General features: G+C 44.3%; 1 protein-coding gene across 2 annotated transcripts in view; it reads right to left on the minus strand.

The window, feature by feature from the left end:
• Nucleotides 1–2,257: 2,257 nt before the first annotated feature.
• The window catches only part of Rrp40 (exosome complex component Rrp40), an 89,690-nt gene continuing 67,974 nt past the window's right edge, over nucleotides 2,258–23,973 (minus strand). Inside the window, exons 1-4 of one of the 2 annotated variants that reach the window (XM_075673007.1) lie at nucleotides 19,589–19,880; nucleotides 14,255–14,404; nucleotides 13,583–13,737; nucleotides 2,258–2,481 (exon numbers count right to left, since the gene is read on the minus strand). In XM_075673007.1, coding sequence (XP_075529122.1) covers nucleotides 2,283–2,481; nucleotides 13,583–13,737; nucleotides 14,255–14,404; nucleotides 19,589–19,825 — 741 coding nt within the window. In that variant the 5' untranslated portion in view covers nucleotides 19,826–19,880 and the 3' untranslated portion in view covers nucleotides 2,258–2,282. Of the gene's footprint in view, nucleotides 2,482–13,582; nucleotides 13,738–14,254; nucleotides 14,405–19,588; nucleotides 19,881–23,973 lie in introns of those variants that run through there. The other variant, XM_075673008.1, reaches the window with a different exon arrangement.

Here is a 23,973-nt window from a genome sequence, read left to right on the forward strand (position 1 = left end):
AATAACAGTCGATTTAATCAAAGATGGAGCAGACGCACTGCTTGGAAAACTAGCGGCTCTTTCCATGAAGTGTCTATCGACTGTAAGGGTCCCAGAAAACTGGAAGAATGCAAACATTATACTAATCCACAAAAGGTGAGACATTAAAAAATTGAAAAATTATCAGCCCATTAGCTTAATCCCAGTATTACATAAAATATTTACCAAAATTTTCTCCAACAGAATGAGGGCAACACTGGACTTCAGTCATCCAAGGAAACAGGCTGGCTTCAGGAAGGGATAGTCTACAATGGATCACATCCATGTCATTAATTAGGTTATCGAGAAATCCACAGAGTACAATAAACCTCTCCATATGGCTTTCATAGATTACAAAAAGGCATTTGATTCAGTAGAGATACCAGCAGTCATAGAGGCATTACGTAATCAAGGAGTAAAGAATGCTTATGTAGATACTTTGGAAAATATCTACAGAGGTTCTACAGCTACCTTAATTCTACACAAGAAAAGCAGGAAGATACCTATAAAGAAAGGGGTCAGACAGGGAGACACAATCTCTCCAATGCTATTCACTGCGTGCTTGTAAGAAGTATTCAAGCTATTAAACTAGGAAGGCTTAGGAGTAAGGATTGACAGCGAATATCTGAGCAACCTTTGGTTTGCTGACGACATTGTTCTATTCAGCAACAATGCAGACAAGTTACAACAAATGATTGAGGACCTTAAGAGGGAAAGTGTAAGAGTGGGATTGAAGATTAATATGCAGAAGACAAAGATAATGATGAATAGCAGGGCAAAGGAACAAGAGTTCAGGATCACCAGTCAGCCTCTAGAGTCTGTGAAGGAGTACGTTTACCTAGGTCAATTGATCACAGGGAACCCTGATCATGAGAAGGAAATTCATAGAAGAATAAAAATGGGTTGGATCGCATACGGCAGACATTGTCAGCGCCTGACTGAAAGCTTACAATTATAATTGAAAAGGAACGTGTTCAGTCAGTGCATTTTACCAGTGCTGACATATGGGGCAGAGACTTGGAGACTGATAAAGAAGCTTGAGAACAAGTCAAGGACCACGCAAAGAGCGATGGAACGAAGATTGCTAGGCATAACGTTAAGAGACAGAAAGAGAGCGGTTTGGATCAGAGAGCAAACAGGTATAGACAATATTCTAACTGACATCAAGAGAAAAAAATAGAGCTGGGCTGGTCATGTAATGCGCCGGTTAGATAACCGTTGGACCATGTGACAGAATGAGTACCAAGAGAAGCGAAGCGCAGTCAAAGATGGCAGAAGACTAGGTGGAGCGATGAAATTAGAAAATTCGCGAGTGCTAGTTGGAATCGGTTGGCGCAGGACAGGGGTAATTGGAGATCGCAAGGAGAGGCCTTCGTCCTGCAGTGGACATAAAACAGGCTGCTGATGATGATGAACAATATATTGATGCAACAATAGACTCGCCCTACTACACTATCCAAGCTCTATAGATGCAGCCCTTGTGTGGTTATGATAAAAGGTTCAGGTTTTATTCCACTGTAAGTCAGAGAGGGTCAATATCTTCAAATTGTAGGCACTAATTTTTACAACATATAGGCACGTGCATGCAGCTCATGTGAACTAAGGCTTTGAGCATAAACAAGACGCAGACAAAAACAATTACACATAATAAACACAGGGCAAGCGCTAAGGACAAGTGCGTTTTTACTATGTGTGATTTACCCTAATTTACAATGAAACAACTTGACTATTCCAATACTCTTCTGCAGTTTAAGTGCACTGCCTAACTTAACCTAACCTCAATCAGCTGCTTTTCTAGAGGCTGAAATTGTCTCTGAAAGATCTCTGTGATACACAAGGCAGTGTTTAAATTAAAATTCAGCAGTTTGATGTGCCAAAACCACAACCTAATTATGACGCACGTCATCGTGGGGAACCACGGATTGATTTTGAATGTGTGGGGGTTATTTAACATGGACGCAAACCTAAGTACGCATGCGTTCCTTTTTTTATTTCGCCCCTATTGAAATGCAGCTGCCGCGGCAGGGGTCAAACACATGAACCGTGAACCCGCAAACAGCTGCAAAGTTGGGCGAACAGGGCAAAGACCTTGTCAAGCCTTCGTGGCTTTGCGTTTGTGGCCACAGCACATTTGCTTATGTATTCATGCTGAAATGAATTCGGTTTGACTTCTACCTCAGCAGCACCGTCGTGGAGACACAATAGAGAATTTCTCCTGCAGATGAATGACACCAAGACAGATTATAGATGGCCCTGAGGGCCTTTTATGTACCCAGCCTGAGACACCTTTCTTCAATCTCTTGCGCACTGAGGTTCTCCGCGGACAAGATGGCATTGCAGATGTGAAGTGTGCACTGGAGAGAGGTTCCGTTCACCCAGATCCTCCCGTTGTGGCCAAGGGCTATCTCAAATTGAGAGCGCTTGCCGAGTGTTTGCAGCAAGGAGCAGTCCTTTGCCAGGAGCCTATAAGATGTCAAACAAAATGTTCTCGTTAAATGCTTTGCACCAAGTTGCAACAACACCAAAAGTTCTCGTATCAAGATGCATCACAGGGCACAATGAACAATTACAAAGAAAGGCGGTAGGTACGACAAGAAAAAACGTTACAGTGCCAGAGTATCAAGAGTAAACAAAACATGAACAAGCTTTTAATGGATGTCCCAGATGCAAATATTTAAAGTGGTTATTCAAAAGTTACGTCTATTTCTGTATGATATATATGGTCAGTGCTTCTATAGTTATGATATTTACGAAGAGAATACGGAGAATCAATGCCACCAAAACTTGTAAACGCTGTGTTGCCCAGAATAATCATTTTTCAAATTCATACGCAGTAACACGAGTTACTTTGTAGCTAGAACAACACTGACTATGCGGTCAAGAGTCCCCTGCATGACAGCAGAGAAGAATGGTGGTGGGCCAGAGTTCGCAAAAACTCTCTAATGTAAGTTGTGGGGATGCGTGACCCTCGCGCCTCCCCTGATGTTTTTCCCGCATAGCGCGTCTCCTGTAATCTCACTTCGCCGCGTGGCCTGCGTGACGTCAGCGGCGGTCGATGTGGTTGAAGCGCAGTGCGAGAGATGGCGCGAGTGTTGCGCTGCTAACGCCGCCGACAGGCGAGGTTACTTGGGCGCCGAAAGGAAGGCGCTTGCGCTCTTGGGTTCGAGGTCGTCGGCGGGCGCGGATGTCCGTGCGGGCGCCGTCGGATGCTTCTGCGAGACTGTCTCGCGTGGCCGCCTTCGAACGTGCCACCATTCGCGTGACTGTACACGCGAACGACCAGGTGTTGGGATCCAGCATGGGGCGAATATATTCGCTCGCAATGCGGTCGCGGTAAGTCGGACCTTCTAGATTTGTCGCGCGCCCATCGGCATGTTTTGGGGATAGCAACTCGGCTAGCAGGCGTTGATCTATGAAAGGTGCAATAAATGCCCTTGTGATTGTTTGCACTACTTTGTTGTCGTTCCTTTGTCCCAAGAGCACAGGAGGAGAGATCCCACAAAGCGCAGTTGGTACTCATGTCCGACTGAACAAAGTAGCAGAAGATGCACCACGACAGTCAGCGACTGGAAACAAACTATGGAAACACTGTTGCAGTTTTTTTACACTGAAGCTGTCAAAGGCAAACTACAAAAAAATTTCACTTTGGCTAAATTGTTCACAAATGAGTAATACATACTACTGAAGCAATCTTGGCAAAGCTGACGGGCTGGTGATTATCTAATTTTCTTATTAGAAGCTTTTAAATAGAATGCAAGCAGACACATGCTCTTGGTAGTGAGCACATATGGCGGAAGCCCAGGCACGTCACCTCTGCAATATTTTAGCAGGCCACTAGCAGCTATAGGCACTGCCTTATCGCAGAGGTCATGTCAGCTGCGCATGCTAGGTTATTCATCACTTCTGGTGAGCGGTAGGCAGCTTTTTTTTTCAGTTTCAGTATCCAAAACACCAATTTTGAGAGCATTCCAAAACACAACTTTTTGTACTTCCAATGTAAAATTTTTCATGAGACCACATCTATATCAGCACTACCCGAAATTACTTTAAAGGGTTCAGATTTTTGTTGCAGTTGATCTTTAAGGTGTGTAGACATACCATCTTCAACTTTACTTAAAGGTAAAAATGGCTCTAAAGCTTTAGAAAAGCTACAGGCAAGTACCACAGCACCCTAGATAATTTGCAATATTGCTCATTTATACAAACTAGTCTTGGTACGTATGGGGTGGGTACGCGATGATCTCACGATACAATGGCAGGCTCCGTTACCGTGACCACTGCGACTTTCACATGCAAGCTCAGCCAGAAACAGCATGATCAGTATAAATTTTTTTTTGAATGAACAACACCGCCTTACCTAGCCACCTTGCTACAAAATGTTAACACATTTTTCAGTCTGTCATGATGCGGTGACAATGTCGACAATGCCAGCTGTAGTGGTTCGAGACAACTGTAGTATCACATTAAAATATTTTACGGTTGCTAGCCCAACTTCCTACTTGCTAAGTGTAATCCTTTCCCATGTGACAAGTGTGAAGTCGGGCATTGGTACAACATAGAAAAATCACGCCAAAATTTGTTTTAACTCTTTCTCCATCGAGGATGAGCTAGACCATTCATTCAAATACATACCGCTAATGCTGAGGACAAGCTGGGCCTGTCCATACTAAAACCTGTAAACACAAGTTTGGCTTCACAGCGCGTATTTCAGCTGGGGCACAAGGTATATGGGCATTCATCAAAGTGATACTACTTTAATAAAACGATGAGTAAAGGGAAAATCAGACATCCACCCGTTCGTAGCAATTGCTGCAAAACGAGCACACCTTATCAGCAATCTGCAGTGTTTTGAAGCTCTGCAGTGAATTTTTTTTATTATTACTGTGATGAAATAATCTCTAAGTTTAATTTTCTTTTTTGAATGTATCTTTTTAAGGCCCTGTTCTTTAATAAAGATATTCAACAGTATTTCTTGGCTCTTTCTTTGAATATACATTTGTTTGATCTAATAAAGAAAATCAGTATTTTGGGCTATTTTTGCAGAGAGCGCTTTGTAGCGAACGGGTTAACCCCTTGACTGCTGTGACAAATTCTGCAAAAAATGTTTAGAAGTGTAGAAAAATCGGCAGAAGTGAAAGTGTATTATTTTCTTTTCAAAATCACAAGAAACTGAACACATGCACGTGTGCAAAAATTGCCAAAAATTCACGAGTTAACTTGTCATCCGCCCTAGAGAACTAAAAGACAAACCAGGAAGATACACTGCACGAACGTCAGAGGCATTGCATACTATGTGCACAGAAAATTAGGATGTGGTTTATTGAGGCACACGCCAGACATTGTTCCTCTCCTTAGTTGCAAAGGAACCTACTGGGACATCCAGAACAAGAAACTAAAATTCATACTAACAAAAAGCTTTCAAAGGAATAAAGTATGTACTTTTCAAAGTATCAAAGTTTGATTATACTACTGAAGCATTATTGTCAAGGTTGCAGGGCAGGTCATTATTTAATTTTCTTATCAGCAGCATTTAAATGGCACCTAAACAACACTACGTAAACCTCTGGTTAATCAGGGGATATGACATACCGTATTTGCTCGAATCTAACATGCACCTATTTTTCGATAAAATAGGTAAAAAAATTGCCTGTGCGTTAGAATCGAGTACGACCCTAAACCTGCGTTACCATATCTCTATTGGTGCTCGAAAAATGGCCGCCTTGAACGCACTTCTAGCCTAGCTGCCGTAGCTTCCTCCATGTGCCTACCTCCATGTTGCATGTGTAACCAGGCGCTCGTGTAACTTAGCCTACCGCCTGTCTTCCCATTTTCTGCATTTATTCAATCAGCATGGAAGCGCCAAGGGTGAAGACACGCCGAGTCCACCATGATGCTGCATTTAAAAGGAAAATTATCTTGTGCATGGAGACGGACGGAAATCGGGCCGCGTAACGGGCGTTCGGAGTTCCCGAAACTTGCGTGTGGAACTGGCGCAAACAGAATATTTTCACCAGCAAAAAGAACAAGGAACGGTTTCAGTGGACTGAAGAAGAGCCGATTCGCGGAAATAGAAGAGCTGCTCGCGAAATACGTGCAAGAGCAGCAAGCAGCACAGTGGCCTATGATCACCGATCTGCTCAAAGTACGGGCAATGTGGTTAGCCCTACAGAAAAGGGTAATGCGGAGCGACTTTAAAGCAAGCAGGTGCTGGCTATCAAATCTTATGAAAAGAAAAGGCTTTTCTCTTCGAAGGCAGACAGGGATATGGCAAAAATTGCCTGAAGAATATGAAAAGAAATTGCACAGTTTTCAGTGGTAAAGTTGTGCCATAGAAACGGCTACCACTTCGGACAGATTGGAAATGCCGGTCAGACGCCGCTCTACTCTGACATGCCTGCAAACACAACCATTGAAAAAAAGGGGGCCGAAGCAAGTGCAGAATTTGTCTTCCAGCCATGATAAAACTAGTCACCGCAATGCTTTGTTGCACTGTGGATGGGCACAAGCTGTTCCCATTTCTTATCTTCAGACAGAAGACACTCCTGAAAGGAATCATGTTTCCGAGTGGCATGGCTGTACGCGCAAATAAAGAAGGTTGGATGACCACGGACTTAGTCGCTGACTGGATTGATAACGTTTGGCGAAAGAGAGCCAGCGGCAGTTTGGGTCTACGTGGGATGCTTGTGCTCGACATGTTCAGGTGCCAGCTTGACCAGTGCATCAAGGACAAGCTGGCTGCATGCAACACCGACCTTGTCGTGATACCCGGTGGCATGACATCGCAGCTCCAGTCGCTCTATGTTTATTTGAACAAGCCAGTGAAAGATAGAATTCGGTCGCTCTTTGCAGCGAGGACTTTGTAGCGAGGCACGCTTCAGGCTCACTGCAGGCCGGGTGAACGATGCATGGCGCACAGACTCGTCTGCCATGGTCGATAAGGCCTTTAAAAAGTGCAGGATTTCGAATGCCATGAACAGCACCGAGGATGAAATGCTTTGGTCTGTTGATAGCAATAAGGAGACTGCTTTGTCTGGCCAGGGATCAACAAAGATATTCAAAGCTGGGCAAGGAGCTACTAAGCTTGTCAAGCCGTGAAAGTGATGCGGCATACGCATTCAGCGTTGCAACAATTTCGACCGCCAGAGAGTCGTTTCGATCACGTGCATTTAGACATGGTGGGGCCTCTTTCGCCCTGCCAAAGTTTTAGGTACCTCCTCATGTGCGTCGACCAGTATTCAAGTTGGCCTGAGGCGATGCCACCACAAAAAATCACAGCCGAAACAATGGCGGAAGCATTTGTTGCTATGTGGGTGTTGCGGTATGGTTGTCCTTTATGAATAACTCTGACCGAGGCCAACAATTCCAAAGCTCGCTTTTTTCTGCCCTGATGAGACTGCTCAGCACGTGCCTTCATAATACCACGGCTTACCGCCCACAGAGGAATGGCATGGTAGAGCGTCTCCACTGACAATTGAAGGCGTCATTGACTGCCAAGCTTGACAGACCGCACTGGTTGGAAAGGCTACCCCTAGTACTACTGGGGCTGCGAACAACGATCAAAGATGACCTCGGAGTCAGCACAGCTGAGATGCTCCATGGATCAGCAATCCGTGTTCCAGGCCAGTTTTTCGGCAACCAGCAAGGCACTCTGCCAGGGGCAGCACAGCCCTTAGAGAGGCTACATTCCTGGCTCGACCGGCTTCGACAAACACCCCTTCGTATTGCCCGCGAGCAGCCTTTGTGTAGTTCCTCGACAATGGACACAACTATGCACGTCTTTCTGTGGTGCGACTCTATCAAGCCACTATTGACTCCTTCCTATGAAGGGCCTTTTTGTGTGGTTTCATATTCAGAGAAAACCTTGAAAATTGACGTACACGGCAAAGAAGAGACATTGTTGTGCGACCACATGAAACCAGCCTACTTTGAACATTAACGCTTCATTCGTTCCAACGCTTGATTCATTCCACCATCCACACCTAAGCCTCTGGCATTCTAGGAGGAGAGCCCTTGTAGCTACCGTCTGTTACTACGCGTTGTCCCTGCTTCTGGGAAATCCAGTTACCTTGCCTGGGCTCCACATGGGTGCCATTGCCCTCTGCTCTTTTTTGGAAGTGAGGTGGCTGTCCGACAGGGGTGCCACCACAGCCACTTGGCAAACCTGCTTTTACTGTGGAATAAAGTCAGTTGACTCTCCGTTCTCAACCTGTCAAAACATGTATTACTTTCCTCTGCTAAACTGAACTCCCAATACCTTATTCCAGTGGCTAATCAGTCCTATCTTCGCACTTGCTATTGCGTGTTCCATAGTGTGCTGCTTTCATCGCCGTTTTCTCACTGTTACTTTCAAGTACGGGAACTGTTACAATTGGAGTTGTTGACTGGGATGAACCTTGTACCGACACACACTGAGCGCTGTGGAAAGACTGAGAGTGAGGCACTGATAACGACTGAGCATTTCACCGAAAATTCAAAAAATGGAATCGCATACACAGTAAAACCGTGTCAATTCAACCCTCGTTCATTCAGAAAATTGGATACTGCGGACTCGTTCTATGGTCCCAGCAGGCCCTGTATGCATTATTTATTGGAATAAAACTCTCATTAATTCGGATGCATATGGCTGCACACCAGTCAATTCAGACAACTCTCAGGGTGTGGCGAGCTAAAGCGGTGCTAGTATTCAACCAAAATGAAGTGGCGGAGTCTGCATTGCCATAGTTATAAGCAGAGCAATCATACATGACAAGAACTGCAGCTTCTGCACTGCTTTTGTGCAAAACAGAAACAAGGTATTGCTCATTAATTCAGTAAGTAAAAGCGTGTTGACATTTGTTTACTGTCTTCTTGATACCCTCGATAATTGGAGATTTGGTTAATTTGGACATTTCTTTGGGTCCCGTGAAATACGAATTAAGAATTGGTTCGCAAATTGATCTGAACATTCAATACTCGATTCGAGGCGGTGAGCTTTCCTGCAACACCCTCGAAGATAGTGGTGGCGTGATGGGCATTCCCGAGCGCTGCACACTATAGCTGCACACATTGATCATGCTGAGGGCGCCATTTGAACGTAGCGCCGTACGCACGGGGCGGCTTGGCTAGTTTGACAACGCCAATAACACAGTGCATTTATCGCACTGAGTCCTTCTCGGTGCCGCGCTCTACGCCTGCCGTGCCTCGTGAGGACTGGCGGTTTGGATCCACAATGACGCACGACGGCACGTGCTCACTGGGCTCACTCATAGAAGCCTTGGCAGAAGCCATTTAAGACTTTGTTACTGAAAGTGTTTCAAAATGCTTCGATTCACAGACATGGAGATCGCAGCAGAAGTAGCGGCCAAACGAAGACGCTGCCGAGGTTGATCCCGCAAGCGCCAATGTTGTGCCGTTCCTAACCTCAGCTGAGGCTGTAGCTGCTTTAGCCCTTCTGTACCACTACTGCGGCACAATACAGGGCACCGGCCTGTCGCTTGTGGTTTGTTTAGACTATGTTGAAGACTCCGTGTTTAAGCATGGGGCTGTCAATAAAAAGCAGGCTACACTGCTGCAGTACTTTCACTGCACCTTTTTTTGTTCAAAACTGAGAATACAACTGAGTGAATGTAATGCCTTTCAATTAATGTATCCCCGCACAATTTTTCGAAAAGGAAGTAAGAGTTATCAAGAATCTGTTTACTTTCTCCATTCCTGCTCTATGCAACGTCGCCTTCATTTGGGGGTGGCCCTTATGGTAAATCTTCAAGCTAGCGTCTAACAAAGGAGCGGTGACAAGAAGGGCAGGATGTATTAACAACCACCACTTCCGAGTTTGGTAGATGACAGGTAGGATGTACATATGTGCCACAACCTTTACTTAGGCTTTTGTATTTTCACGGTCTACATCCCCCAACTGGCACAAGCCTCCACTTTAATTTCATGATGACAATCACCCAATAACTGGCGCTTGTGGCTAGTTGCAAGATCTATGATGTCATAGGCGGGACATAACAGAGGAGGCCTTGAACACCACAGTAATCTTTATTGAGAGATTGTGGGCTCCCTGCTACGGTGGAATAGTTGGCTCACGCATTCCAGGCAGCACTGTTTACAGATTGCAGATGTTTTCTTACTGTGTTCAGAAAGTATTGCAGCGCCTCTTTAACAAAGTGGATGATTAGGCTAGTTCGTGATCCACCATAAACAAGTACGACAACATGCACTTTTCTTTGTTTTGCACTGCTCACTATGATTGAGTATGCTGATGCTATTTTTAATGCTTATCAAACTGACCTTGAATTTACCAGGAATTGTGCTTCCAAATTTGTCTTTAATCATTCTTATGACACTGATATATGCATGCCTTAAAGGGACACTAAAGACAAATACTAAGTCAATATGGAATGTTTAAATACCATTCCAGAAACCTCGCAATCCTTGTTTCGCACCAAGAAAGGACTTAGTTTATGAGAAAATTGCATCTGAAGGGTCTGAATGCCTTTTTCGAAATTCAAATGTCCTGCCACCCAACCGAGCGAGTGGCGACATTGCATACTCCATGCCATCACCACCCTTTGCTGCTGTCGGTGAAACCCCACCCGACAGACGGTGCTATCGAGCCAAGACAGAGTGTTGGATTTGCCACTGCAGCTGCTTTTTGGTCAAATGGCGTAAACCGTTCAGGCATCCCGCGACATCATATGGAAGTTGAATTCTCTGCTACTTGCAGTTTGTGCGAGTTTCGCAAGCCAGCAAAACCAACGCAGCACTATGCGGTAATGAATATAGTGAAATGCAAAAGCGTGGGCGCGCAGAGTCGAGCGAAAATGAAACCTTTCGACTGTCAGCATCAATGTCAAGGCTAATTTCAATGAGTTCTTTTTTCTAAAGAATGAAATAGAACTGGACAAGTAGCATTTTATTTCATCGTATAATACAATACAAGGATGTTTTTTGCAACGAATGGTTGAATACTAGTGACAGAATTTAAATGAGGAGCACTTTCTTCATTTGGTAAGTGCTTGAATTTCCTGGGGAGTCTCTACTTATGCCCTGCGTTTACCTCAATTTCTCGATTATTAAGGCTCTGCTCGGGACAATATTGATGCCTTAGAGATTCCCGAGCACTAATCCATCACTTTAGCTTGACTTGATATTTGCCTTTAGTGTCCCTTTAACCTTTCTACTCTTGAATCCGGCTGTATGATAGCATGCCTTTGCCTCTCTCAGCTTTTTCTGCATCTTGCCGCCCATAAAAAATTATGCAGGCTAGCATATCACATTTTTCCGCAGCCTATGAAATGCCATTTAACCTTAATGTGCCCATGCCACAACTTCCCAAAGGCAATCTTCAAAATATTTCGAAAACTATACTTGTATTTACATATTTATGTAATGAGGCTGCAAAGACCTTCCAGTACACATCACAATGATAACAGATTATCAGCAGTTTGAAACTGCCATTTAGAATCGTTACTAACATGTCACCAAAAATTCTTGCACTCAGAGAATCGGTGCGCCTGTCATGCGAAGTTACCAGCACTTTTTGCAAACAGTGCGGCCTGGCATGAGAAGCAGATGACAGTCCGAAGGAGAAATATAGTGTGTTTGGCACAATTGGCGTGTTCTGCATTGGTTTTAAAGCTTTTACAATCAAAGAGCGATTTTTCGAACATTTACAAGTTAAACATGCTGTTGCCAGCCCAAGTGGCTGCGATTCTGTGACATTAATGTAGACAAATCAGATGAATAAGAATATAGCATCAATAAAACATTCAGCATTTCTAATGAAAAACAAGCATAACCTACCATGCCATGAAGTGCGCTTGCAGAGTGTGACATGTCCTACATTTTCATAGTGTGCAAATTCTTGACAGTGGTTCTCAAACATGCTGTGACAATGCTGCCGGGCTGCCAGAACTAAAATCGGCCGAGCTTAATCATATCTCCGATTTCTCTCCATGTCTATGCATTCACAGAACCTACTGTGACGTTCAGACTCCTATGACAAACCGCAATGGCTGGCCAAAACTAGAATGCAACAAATGTTAATCCATATTAGCACCGAAAACGATAAGATGGCTGCTGCTCCAGATAAAACTGGACTAGAGAATATTACATGAACATGCAGTGAAATATAAGTTTGCTGTTGGTGCTTGCGGAAGCCAAGAAGATGGAGAAGCTTGCAGTGTAAGTAGGCCATGGACATTTTATTCTCTTTGGAGGTCAAACCAGGGCCAGGATAATGTAATGATTCAATCTGAATTCTTATCTTTTCACAATGTGTCTGTGATCCTAACAGCACTCTGCCTACATTATCACCAGAATTGGCCGGGCATGAGTGGTGAATAATAAGAAAGGAATGAAACTTAGTGAGAGAAGTCACTATGTTATACCAGCCCTACATCAAGAAATTATTCGAATGTGTATAGCTTTGCCTGTACGTAATGATTATCCAACGCTTTCAGTGACTTGAGTGCGCAAGCCATATCAGCAACCAATAAAGACGTGGCACTAACAACCCTCCTGTCATCCGTAAATACTTTGTTTAGCGCAAAACAACAGAATGCAAAGGCAGGACAGGACAAAGCGCTTTGTCCTGTCGTCTTTTTTGTGTCTGTTGTTTTGCGCTAAACAAAGTATTTATGGATTCGCACCAACTAGCCCGCCAACGCATTGTGCTGAACTATCCTCCTGTCATGTTTGAGTAGCTGTTCATGAATACCATGACAGAAGGAGGTACGTTCAGCCTTCAGCATCAAAATGTAAGGCAAGAGTAAAAAAATCGCTATGACCTCAGGACCACAACGTGACAAGCCTGCTATCTGCCGACAGCAGCGAGACAATCACATGTTGCGGGTTACAGTGGTGCCAAGAGAGTGCATCGCAAGTTTGATTCACACATAATTTCATGTTTGATTGATAGCACGAAAACTTACACAGGCCAAAAAAAAAAAAGAAATACAGAATGACTGTAAAGACACAGAAGTTTCTTCCACCCAGTAAGTTCTCGCATTACCCATTCAAGCAGGGGTCTGTATCAACTTGCCCAGTCTACTATTCTACGTAATTTCTTTTGGCTCTAACTCCAGGTTTGCAATCTAACGTTCTCATTTACAGCATAATGAGTGTTCCCATCAAGTTCCTTCATTTTGTAAACTAGTAATCGGTTGTGAAAATAGCAGCATTTTAATGTTAAAGCTGCAAAGTTACTCATAAAGTATACCTTTTCAATAACCATGGCAGAATACATTGATCATATTGTGCACCAAGCACTTCTGGTTAGAAACACTGTCTCCTTCATATGCCTTGGACTGAATTCCTGCCTTTGGTGCGGTTCTGTTTGCTGTGTTGACTAGTGCCAAACGACAGTTACATGGTCCCTACAAGCCAAATCTCATGCAATGTCTCCCAATGGCACCCTTTAAGAAAGATAACATTTTTCACAGCAACATTGTATACGATTGCTACTCCTACATTATACCATGAAAAATGGCTGTTCAATAAAATAAAACGCAAGAAGACCAGGCAACACAGAATATGCTTAGAGGAACCAGGTATAAAAAGGTTTTCGAAAATGACTAACTTATTGATGAGGTTGATAGGGACTTTGATGAGGAAGCCAGTGGGGCTGCGAAGGACGCCGAGGATGCCTTTCTTCCCGTAACTGTCCACGCAGACCAACTCGGGCTCCATGCCTCTGTTGGCCATCAGCACTTGGGCCATGACAATGTCACCAACCTGGTTCAGTGAAAAGCAGGCAAACAAACAAACAAAAATGCAGGCACAATGGTCGGACAAGCTCGCTTGGGTACACATGAGAGCCATATCATCAGCACAGTGGGCTTTACTTGACTAGAGTCAACTACACTGCATGATCTAGAAACTGATCAAATGCAACTGCTTTAATCCAAACTTCGATTTAATGAAACCCACTTTTACAAAGTTTTTTACTTTGTAGACTTTCGACACCTTGACATACATCCACAGAGCCCAATGTGTTGAAAATCTTGAATCAGTGAAGTGAACTCAACGTCTCGCCCAATAGATGACTTTAGAGATGTCTGTGCCGACAAGGGCATTATGGGAACTTAGAGGGTGAGTTTTGATTTTGGAGACCATGTGCTGTGTAGCTAGATACTCAGGCCTCTTGCCCTCTCGCCATTGAAAGGCTCGGAAAACAGCACGCTCTGATTGGTCTCTGCAGGCGATGTAGCTCCGAGCGCTTGGCCGAACAAGGATGAGCTTAGCCACTTACCTCCACGTCAGGCCTGTTTCTCTTCGTGGCCCCCTCAAAGGCGAACACAGACAGGGTAGCTGGCTCACTGCAGCCGATGTTAACTCGGACAGTTTCACCTCCCTTGGCTGTGACGACTCCAATGACGCAGTCACCCTTTGCGGGAATATACTGAAAGAAAGATTAATTAATTTAAAATAATGGGACAGGCTGAGAGCTTGGCCAAACAGATAAAATGCATTTAAGCACCAAATGTCTCGGCCAACCCTTTGATTATTATGACCTCGGACGAAAGTGATTACCTGTACTGCATTTGCTAGGAGACGGGCCAGTCTCAATTGTACGCTGATGGCCAAAAAAGTCAAAAGACCAGAAAACAAAGAAATTGAAAATTATGCAGATCCCATGCACTCTGGGAATCTATGTTACGCGAGGAATTTTGCTGGTAGCTGGCTATACAACATCAGTTGGGGAGTTTTGTAAATCGTTATCAGCCGGACCTACACATTTATGTAAGGTGAGCAACTGCATGATGTGAGCGTGCATGTGATAATAGCAGCAAGATGACAACACTAACACCGATAGCATGATGACCAATTCTTTTTTTTTTTTTTTTTTACTCCAGCAAAGAGACATTACAGCATGTTTAATTTATGACTAGGGCCAATCCCAAACGCACTGTATTTGTGTAGCATTAGCTGCTACAAGGAAATGACGGGGAAATTTGGGCTGATCCTAAAGGCAGTGCAGTGCAACACACTCTCTGAAAGGCCTGGCTGCCACGAGGGAAGAATGGGAGACACTGGCATGCTCCTACTCCTGATACACAGGACAGCGGTAAGCTCGTGGTCAAATGTAAAGTGGCGAGCACAGACATCCTCTCCCTCAAGCTAACGACATGATACATGTGCCTATTGCCTTAAAGAGCTAGTTCAAGTTGGCACGAGAAAAGTATGCATGTGACTGCCGCATAATGGTTAGAGCAATGGGCTGCCGTGCTGGGAGACAAGGTTTGATCCCATCCTCAGACAGTGATATGTTTTTTTTTTATTGAGGAGGCCTGAAACTATGTGACATAGGCACCTACCGCAAAGTACCTTGAACGATTCAAAGAATGATTTGCATTAAACTATGAAGTTCCACTTAATAGAGAGCTTAAAGCAGCACAAACACACATTTACAAAGTTGTTGAAACTTTAGCATGCGCTGCACATGAAACGCCAATTGCAACAAAATTTCGCTTAGGCTAAACTTGTTATAAGTAGCAATCCTGGCAAAGCTGCAGGGCTGGTAATTGTATAGTTTTCTTGTTAGTAGCCTTTAAACAGCATCTAAGCTGACAATGCATGCACCTAGTGGTTCTTGCTGCAACGAAAGTCCCAGCATGTCACCTCTGGAATTTTTCCACAAGCCAACTTATTTCGGAGGTCATGCCAAGAAGTCACACATTTTAGGTCATACGCCACTTCCGGCAAGCAGCAATGGCGGCATTCTTTCAATTTGGGTTATCAAAAACGGCTATACTTGAATCTTTTTGTGATGCTTTCGCCCTTATTTCAAACGTCAAATTTTGCATGGAGACTTCTCTGGATTTATACTATCTTAAATAGGGCTCTTTCATGTAGCCCAAAACTTTGTTGGAGCTGACCTTTAAAGGATGACACTTAGCAAAAAATGAAGGTTGGGAAACACTCATATACTGATTAATACACTAAAGCTAGCTTTGAAAAGATCGACCTGGTGTCATTGACACCATGATGTCATGACACAGAACATAATTTGCTAACATTGAACAGCAACATGGCTAGGTACAATGACAGTGCCCATAAAAAAAAAACCATAAACAAGAGTGTTGTAAAGCATTCTTTTGGCTACACTCTTGTGCAGCAGCTACAGCAATCATAAGAGCAGAGTGAGCCTCTGTATCATGATGCACGATAGTATGTTAAAAACATTCCTGGTCTGTCAAATGCAGTTCTCTGAATATGTGAGACTAATAGAATATTGCTGCAAGCAGCAGAAGGCCTACAGTCTCAAATAATGAATAGATAGCTCGCTCGTGTGATTTTCGAGGCCCTTGCACGTTTTCCCGCCTCGTGCTGTCACGTCTCATTACCGCGGACAGACACCAAACCCAATGAGAGATCAATTATGACCATAAATTACAAGGAACAGCCTGTGAATGTGACGCACACTCTTCCACATCTTCCACACACACGGACGACTTTCCGTGGCAATGAAGGGAAAGCTACGGAGTGAAAGCGGGTACATGTAAGAGTGCTCATGAAAGAAGTCCCACATCCCCATCCGTATTAGCTATGGCTGGGCAAGAGAAAACAAGCCTGTTATTTATAACAACAAAATACAACAAGGTAGAGCACTGAGTGTTTAATCTGACGTATTGTAAAACCATCACACGTGGAAGCTACACTGATTCAGCACCTCCTTTGAGAAACCAAAAGTGCTGTCAAATGCTGGTGGAGTACTTGACACAGTAAACCGTGTGCAGGAAACTCTGTCCTAGTAGCTTTCCTTTCATTGCCAAAGAAGGCTGCCTGCTAGTATAAAAAAACGGAATCAGCAGTTGTTAATGCATCCCACCCATCCTTCACCTCTCCTCTGTCACTCTCAGGTGCCTTTGTCTAATGCCAGCTTCATATGTTGCCCTAAAAGTATCAGGGAAAGAAAAATTAAGTAGCAATATAGAGTGCATCACTATCGACATTGTCACAACTAAGAGGAACTAATACGTGGGGGGGAGGGGGGGATTGGGAATCAATGCAGTCTAATCTCAATACATATTAGGTATACTACAAACCTTTCTTCAGGAATATATTCCTTGAAAGACACCGTGCTCATTCCAGTGCATTGCCCAGTTTTAAGGAAAGGTGTTCCAGAACAATTTTAGGAAATTGTGAGTAATTTAATAACAACATAAAGTCTAAGAGCACTTCTTCCGAACCTTGTGAACACACAATGTATGAATATGTGTTGTTTAGTGGTGCGAGGGCCAGGTATGGCCAAAGAGCACCATGCCAGTTTTAGTGATTTCGCAGTGGAATGATGAGTTCTATGAAGTTGATGTGACATGGCTGTAAAGGGGCCTAAAAATAGTCGCTGTGAAGTGCGTAAAACCTATGTGTAATAAGATTATGGCGATTACTAATGACGTGTTCTATGAGCATTAAATTTCTCTGTGAAAAAATGATATGATGTATAAAACATGTCAGATGCAAAAAATGGTTACAGCACTACTGCCTCACCAGAGCCCTTGAAAGACAAGGGCCTGGAGGCATGTGCTATACAATACTAGTATTGCAGCGGCATCCTCTGAAGAGAGGAAGCGCTACGAATGTATGGGGCTAATAACATGTAAGACCACATGTTGACACACAATGTAGTTGACAATATTCGCAATTATAACCATCAAATGGCACTATGCTATTATGACAGAACACCTTGTTTTATTGAAAGTCGGAAAGCTAGCAAACTCTTTTTTGTGTTGATGAAGCCACAAAAGAGTGAATTGGAACACGATGCCAATAAACACCAATTGAGGCATGGATCTTGTTGCGCTCTGTTATTGCGCAGCAATGACACCTACCTTTCCAAGAAGACACTTAAGCAAGCACTGTCACCTAAATATCTACCTAGAGTGATACACTTATGCTAGCTAGGACCACAGGTGAACATTATTAGATTACAGACATGAAATTTTCTACTTGTGATTTTTCTTTTTGCACTAGATTAATATCCGAATCCTCTAAACCCTAAATACAATGCTGGCAAGCATCAGAGAACTTTAAACAATTCGCTATAATGCTTGTTTCTACGAGCAGTTCTGTTTCGTAGGAGGCGGATGCATCATGGTGTCACAATACAAAGGCTTGCTCTGTTCGTGTGATCGCTGCAGTTGCCACTTGCATCAAGAAAAAATGTTTGTGGCACTCCTCCTCATTATTAATTTCTTTAAATAAGCAAAACCATCATGCCTAGCCTTGTTGCTATATTACATTAACAAATCTTGTGCTCTGTGTCACGGTGTTTAGATACAGCCGATGATGCAAAGGTGGCCTTTCGAGACCAACTTTTGTATAAAATTAGAATATCCCGTAAGTGTTTCCAAACATTCATAGTGGTTAAGCATCATCCTTTTACATGCGAGAAGTGCGTGGTACAGCTTCTACAACACTAAATATATGTAAATATACAAATCACTAGGGTTGCCTTTTAATATATGTACATTCTTTTTTCAATTAATAAACATGTTTCTCTCTCTTTCTCTCCCAAATATATGTGCCAGTAATCCTCGAAAGAGACAAATCAGGGCGTGGTGGAGATCACACAAAGCAAATTCAGTACAATTTAAGGACATGCAGTGCTTTAGCAATGGGTAGACGACAGTCACCCGATGCAGATGATCCCAAACATGTATAAAGGCAACACACAAGGCTGAGTATCCTTGATCATAAGACCACGCGAAATTGGGCCAGTTGATAACGATCCACTGCGAGGAGCACCGCTTATTAGACAGGAACAGGAAATAAAGCGCGACAAAAAAAAAACGATATTCAGAATTTATATGTCAGTATGCGTCTTGAGACCTCCCAGTATTGGGTAACTGTGTTCTTTTAGATTGTCTAAGTTCTAGTTTCACGCTGTTGGTTTAATCATTCTATTCCGTTCCTTGTGTTCCATGGTGCTGCTGATAATGAGCCGTCTGCTTGCCCCGCTGGCCAAAATGTCTTAGATAACATGATTTCAATGTTCAGCGAAGGGGTTGCTTATCAGCTAAATACGCAACAGTTAATTAAATTACAATTAATCACTTTGTTTGTTGCTTCAATAACAATAGCCCCCCCCCCCAAAAAAAAAGAAAGAAACGGAGGCGGGGGTAACGTGAAAACCTTAGTTTTGCCTGCATTTTAACATTTCCCGCTATATAGTAGCTGCTTGAGGAAGATGAAAACGGGCGAAAACCGGCTCAAGAACAAAGCTGATCCGAAAACCCAACCATAGGCAGCAAATATCCTCAGCCAAGCGTATAGCCAATGTCATGAACGCTGCGACATACAGCTGCTTGTAATAATATGTCCGATTTCGCACGCGCATAAATCGTTTGAGGTCTGATAACGCTACACTTTATCAAGCGGCGGCATCATTTTTAACACACGTCTTCGCACACGTGATGGCGCACAGTTTGAAGTTCGGGTTCAGCATGTCGGCCTTCTGTGATTGGCGCTCGATTGTGCCGCGTTCCCAACAGCCCCTCTGCGCAGGTGCGCCGCAGTGGAAAACAATGCGTTGGCGTTGCAGCACACTTTTACCGCGGGCTCGCCAAAAACAAGTCGTTACCCTTTTCTGGTGTCCTTCGACCCAAAAAGTGTTGGGACGCCGATGCTTGAGAATGCCGGCCCGAGTGGCGACGATGCGCTCTCCTTCCTTCCGCAGCCCGGGCCCAACGATGCATTTCTTCTCATCGGTAACACTAACATCCACAACGTCACCGGGAAGAACTAACTTGTTCAAAGACATTTTGCAACAGACGAAGCAAAACAACAGCACATGCTTTTGCGAGAAACGCACGCACATGAAACAACACGCCAACTTGCGGATTGTCTTTCTTTGACTGCACGGATTGTCTTGGCTTCGCGAGCTACTACAACCGGGGCAAAGACTAGTTTCGTTTTCGAATATGCGATGTGCAAAACCAGTTATAAATGCGAGAGCCCCCCTCGACTGTATGCTCGACAAGGATAAAAATTTACATGAGAAAGCGAATAAGCGTGACTTACCTGACTCTACCAACAACAGCACTGGCGCGCGCTTGTCTCTTTTTTTTTTTTTTGCACTACCTGCCCGAACATAAGTAGAATGTCTCGAGCGGGTGTCGGCCTTTCGTGCTTTTGAGGCGGTTGTAGCACTGTACGGCAGGCATGCGCGGTCAAACGCGCGAGAAACACGTACAATCTCGCAGACAGTACACGCCTACGCAACTGCGCTGCCTGTCTAGTCTTTCATTTGCTCCAGTGAGAGGCGCTTCTCAGCAGCATCCGGAAACAGACTGGAAGGGGACGTGGTCATTAAATTACACCTGAAAAATAACAGCACAATCTTTCCAAGGCAGTGACGAGGTTGTACTTGAGGAAAAAGAGCATGAAAGAGAACCAGTTGGTAAAGGGAGCTGGTGCTGACAAATTTCAATCGGAAGAAAGCCGAAGAGAAAATTCCAAAGCGCACGGCCACAGGGCTAGACGAGGTTCCTGTTAGGCTGATTAATAAGAAATGCCTAAAACTTAAGAGAGCTATGTTGAAAGCAATAAAAAAAAGGTTTGAATGATTTAATAACAGACAGTTGGCGACAAAGTAGAGTGAATTTAATTTATAAAGGTAAGGGGGATAAATTCACTCATGTAGGCCGTTGACCATTACTTCGGTAACATACTGGTTAGCAATGCTGGCAATTAAATTAAAGCTGAAAGCATCGGCAGAGAATAATGACATTTTGGTAGAACTTCAGAATGCCTTCAGAATAGGTAGGCGTCTGGATGATAACTTATTTGTCCTTACTCAGTGCATTGAAATAACCAGAGTAGAAATGAGACCGTTATATGTGGCCTTTTTAGACATTACAGGAGCGTATGACAACGTAGACCGCAACATTTCGTGGCATATTCTGGAAGGTAAAGGCTTGGACGATGATAGTACACAGCTTTTGGGAGAGATTTAGTTAAAAAAATAGCGTTTGCATTGAATGGGAAGGGATGAGGAGCGAGAAAAAAGTTGATACCAACAAGGGACTGAGGCAGGGGTGCCCTTTATCCGCACTGCTGTTTATGATGTATGTACATGGTGATGATGGAAATGGCGCTAGAGGACAGTAATATCGGGTTTAATTTCCCACACAAACAGGCGGGTACTGTAGTAGAGAAGCAGCTTCCAGGTTTTGTTTTATGCGGACGACGTTGTGTTGTTAGCTAAGAAGCAAAGTCATATGCAACGTCTTGTCTAACATCTGTGGACAGGAAGGCGAGAATTTAGGTCTGTAACTTAGCATTAAAAAATCAAGTGTTACATGGTATTCAATGAAAACAGTGATCAGACAGTGTCAATACAGGACAAGGAAATACCTCGCGTAAAATAATGTAAATACGTATATGTATAAACGAATTTAATAGACGTATGGAAACGCATGAAAAAAAAATATAACAGCAAAGGCGAAGAGAAATGCGGCCATAATGAAACGCAGAGCGCTATAGAGACACAATAGGTATGACGTACTCCTGGGTATGTGGAAATGTGTAAGTTCCAGGACTTACATTTGGAAATGCGGTTATTTGCATGCACTCAGGGGTACAGCCAGGACTGGATGGCAGAGAAAGTTCAATGGGACGCCTCGCATTGGACGCTCACGGGAAGACTACAAATTAAGCTGTGCAGGGTGATATGGGGTGGACAAGTTTTGAAGTGAGGACAGCTTAGAGTAAAATTGATTATAAAGAACGACTTAGGAATATGGAAGAAAGTAAATGGGCTGGAAGAGTTTTGAGGTATTTGTGCAGTAAAAACGTTGATTCACAGTGGAGGAAAATAACTAGGAAGCTTACCACCAAGTATGCGACCTGTATGGTGAGCAGCATGGCAACAAAGAACGTCAAGCGCAAAGTCAGAGAGGCTGAGACAATCTCATGGGTGGCGGCAATGAAAAAAAAAACCTGCTATTAGTAACTACTTGAGAGGAAAAAACGAAATTAGAAAAGAAACAATTTTGATAACTCAAAGGGAAGCTCTTTACTTTTCGAAGCCAGATCAAGATACCTTAGAAGCGGCCCACTTATAAAGCGAGATACAACAAGGAAGAGGAAACACGTGTTTGCTGCGGCAAAACTACGAAAACCATGGAGCATCTTTCATTAGCATGTGAAGATATCTGCCCAGCGGTCAATTTAGGAAGCACTAGCTGGCCTGCTTGAAGCTTTTGGGTTCAGCGAGAGCATGGGTAAAGTAAACATCTCCACAATAGATATTAGTAAGAGGCGATTAGAAGTTTGGTGGAAGAAAAGTAGGGAAACAACAAACAACGGAGGCGTACAAAAACAATGTTCCCAATAGGCACCCAGCGCGCCTTCATGCGGCGGCGCCACGAATGTAATTGCGTGTAACGGCTAGGCCGGACACAGCAGGCGCTGCCGCCAGCTACGTCTGTTCAACATGTTAGGTCATTTTAACGCGATAGCGTTAAGGAGCTCGTGTCGCAGAAAAGCCGGTGTCGTCGGCGTCGGTGTCGGTGTCGGCGTCCGCGGCGTTGGCCGTGAGCGATAAATCCCAGCAGGCACTTCATGAATAAAAAACAACTTGCAAGATGGGCTGGGTGGGAATCGAACCAGGGTCTCCGGAGTGTGAGACGGAGACGTTACCACTGAGCCACGAGTTCGATGCTTCAAAGCGGTACAAAAGCGCCTCTAGTGAACGCGGTGTTGCCTTAGAAACGAGCTATTTCTAAGGCTCAGGCGTGCGTCGCTTGCTCAGGCGCACATTTCGTTGTCGCGCCGAACGCTGCGTTGCTCGACGCTCACCGCGTCCGATGTGGGGCGCGTAGTCGCTGCGCCGTAGCCCATTGTCTTACACCCCTTGGCGGGTCGACGGGAACGCTGTCGCGTTCCACTCTTGAAGGCGAAGCTTAAGCGTCCTCCAATTTTTTTTTCTGTTTTGCGTTGCCGAAATACCACGTGACACAAGATCTGATCAAACATGTGTTTTCGGGTGCACAAACAGTTCCTGAAAAATGACTGAAGCTGGTTAGGCCGTTAAATTCAATCGTTTTTCATCACCGCTTCACCAGACGGAACGGCGGAAGGACTGGACAAGCGTGGTCTGTAGGCAACAGTACGTACAGTGCTCAGTGATTGAGACGCGCTACTCCAACTACGTGGTCGCCGGCGCTCTTTGCACTGGCTGTATGCGCTGGGGACGCCGAGCTGATGCATCGTGGTATACAGAGAGCGAGAGCCTTTGTGACGCAGTGCGACTGCATTTGGTCCCACGGCGTTCACCCAGAACTCATCTGTGGCGCCGAACGAAAAAAAAAAGGATAGTGGCAGCCACGCGCTCCGAATATTGCGTTTCAGTTACTTAGCACTGCATATTTCCGACGCTGTTTTGTCATAGTCTAGTAGTTCTAACATTAATAAAGGAGCCGTTCATGCGCAAGAGCTTCGCGTCCCATGGGAATTGCCTATCTTCGCCTATACGCAGCTGCAAAGGCACCGGAGATAGGGCTACGAAGGCGAACACTCAGATTTGCAGTCGCCATTTTGCCGTCGTATCCGTATATCACTATTCCTCTTAGGGTATATCTTCCTTCCTCGCGCGTCCAAACTCTAGTTTCCTCCGGTATACGTGACTGTTTGCTGTGCATCGACAGCGAACGCAAACGCACCGGCGTTTTCACACTCGCCGCCAGCGGCGGCTCTCGTAGCGCTAAGCTGCGTGAAATGGATCATGGCTGAAGATTGGGCTATGTTTCTAAGACATTAAGAATGACGAAGTATTGCAAAGATTTAAATAATTGCAAGGAGCAGCGAACGGGAACTTACCGACACATTTGCGAGTGGCGAAGGAGCCCAAGAAATTAAAAAGGGAGACCTATACGCTTCCGTTTTCTGTCCATAATTTTAGAGTGCAGCTCTTAGGCGCCCGTTCCTGTGTTGACCGTCGGCCTCAGCGTAACCGAGCGAATG

Source organism: Dermacentor variabilis, chromosome 10, assembly GCF_050947875.1.
Source record: "Dermacentor variabilis isolate Ectoservices chromosome 10, ASM5094787v1, whole genome shotgun sequence".
Taxonomy (NCBI): domain Eukaryota; kingdom Metazoa; phylum Arthropoda; class Arachnida; order Ixodida; family Ixodidae; genus Dermacentor; species Dermacentor variabilis.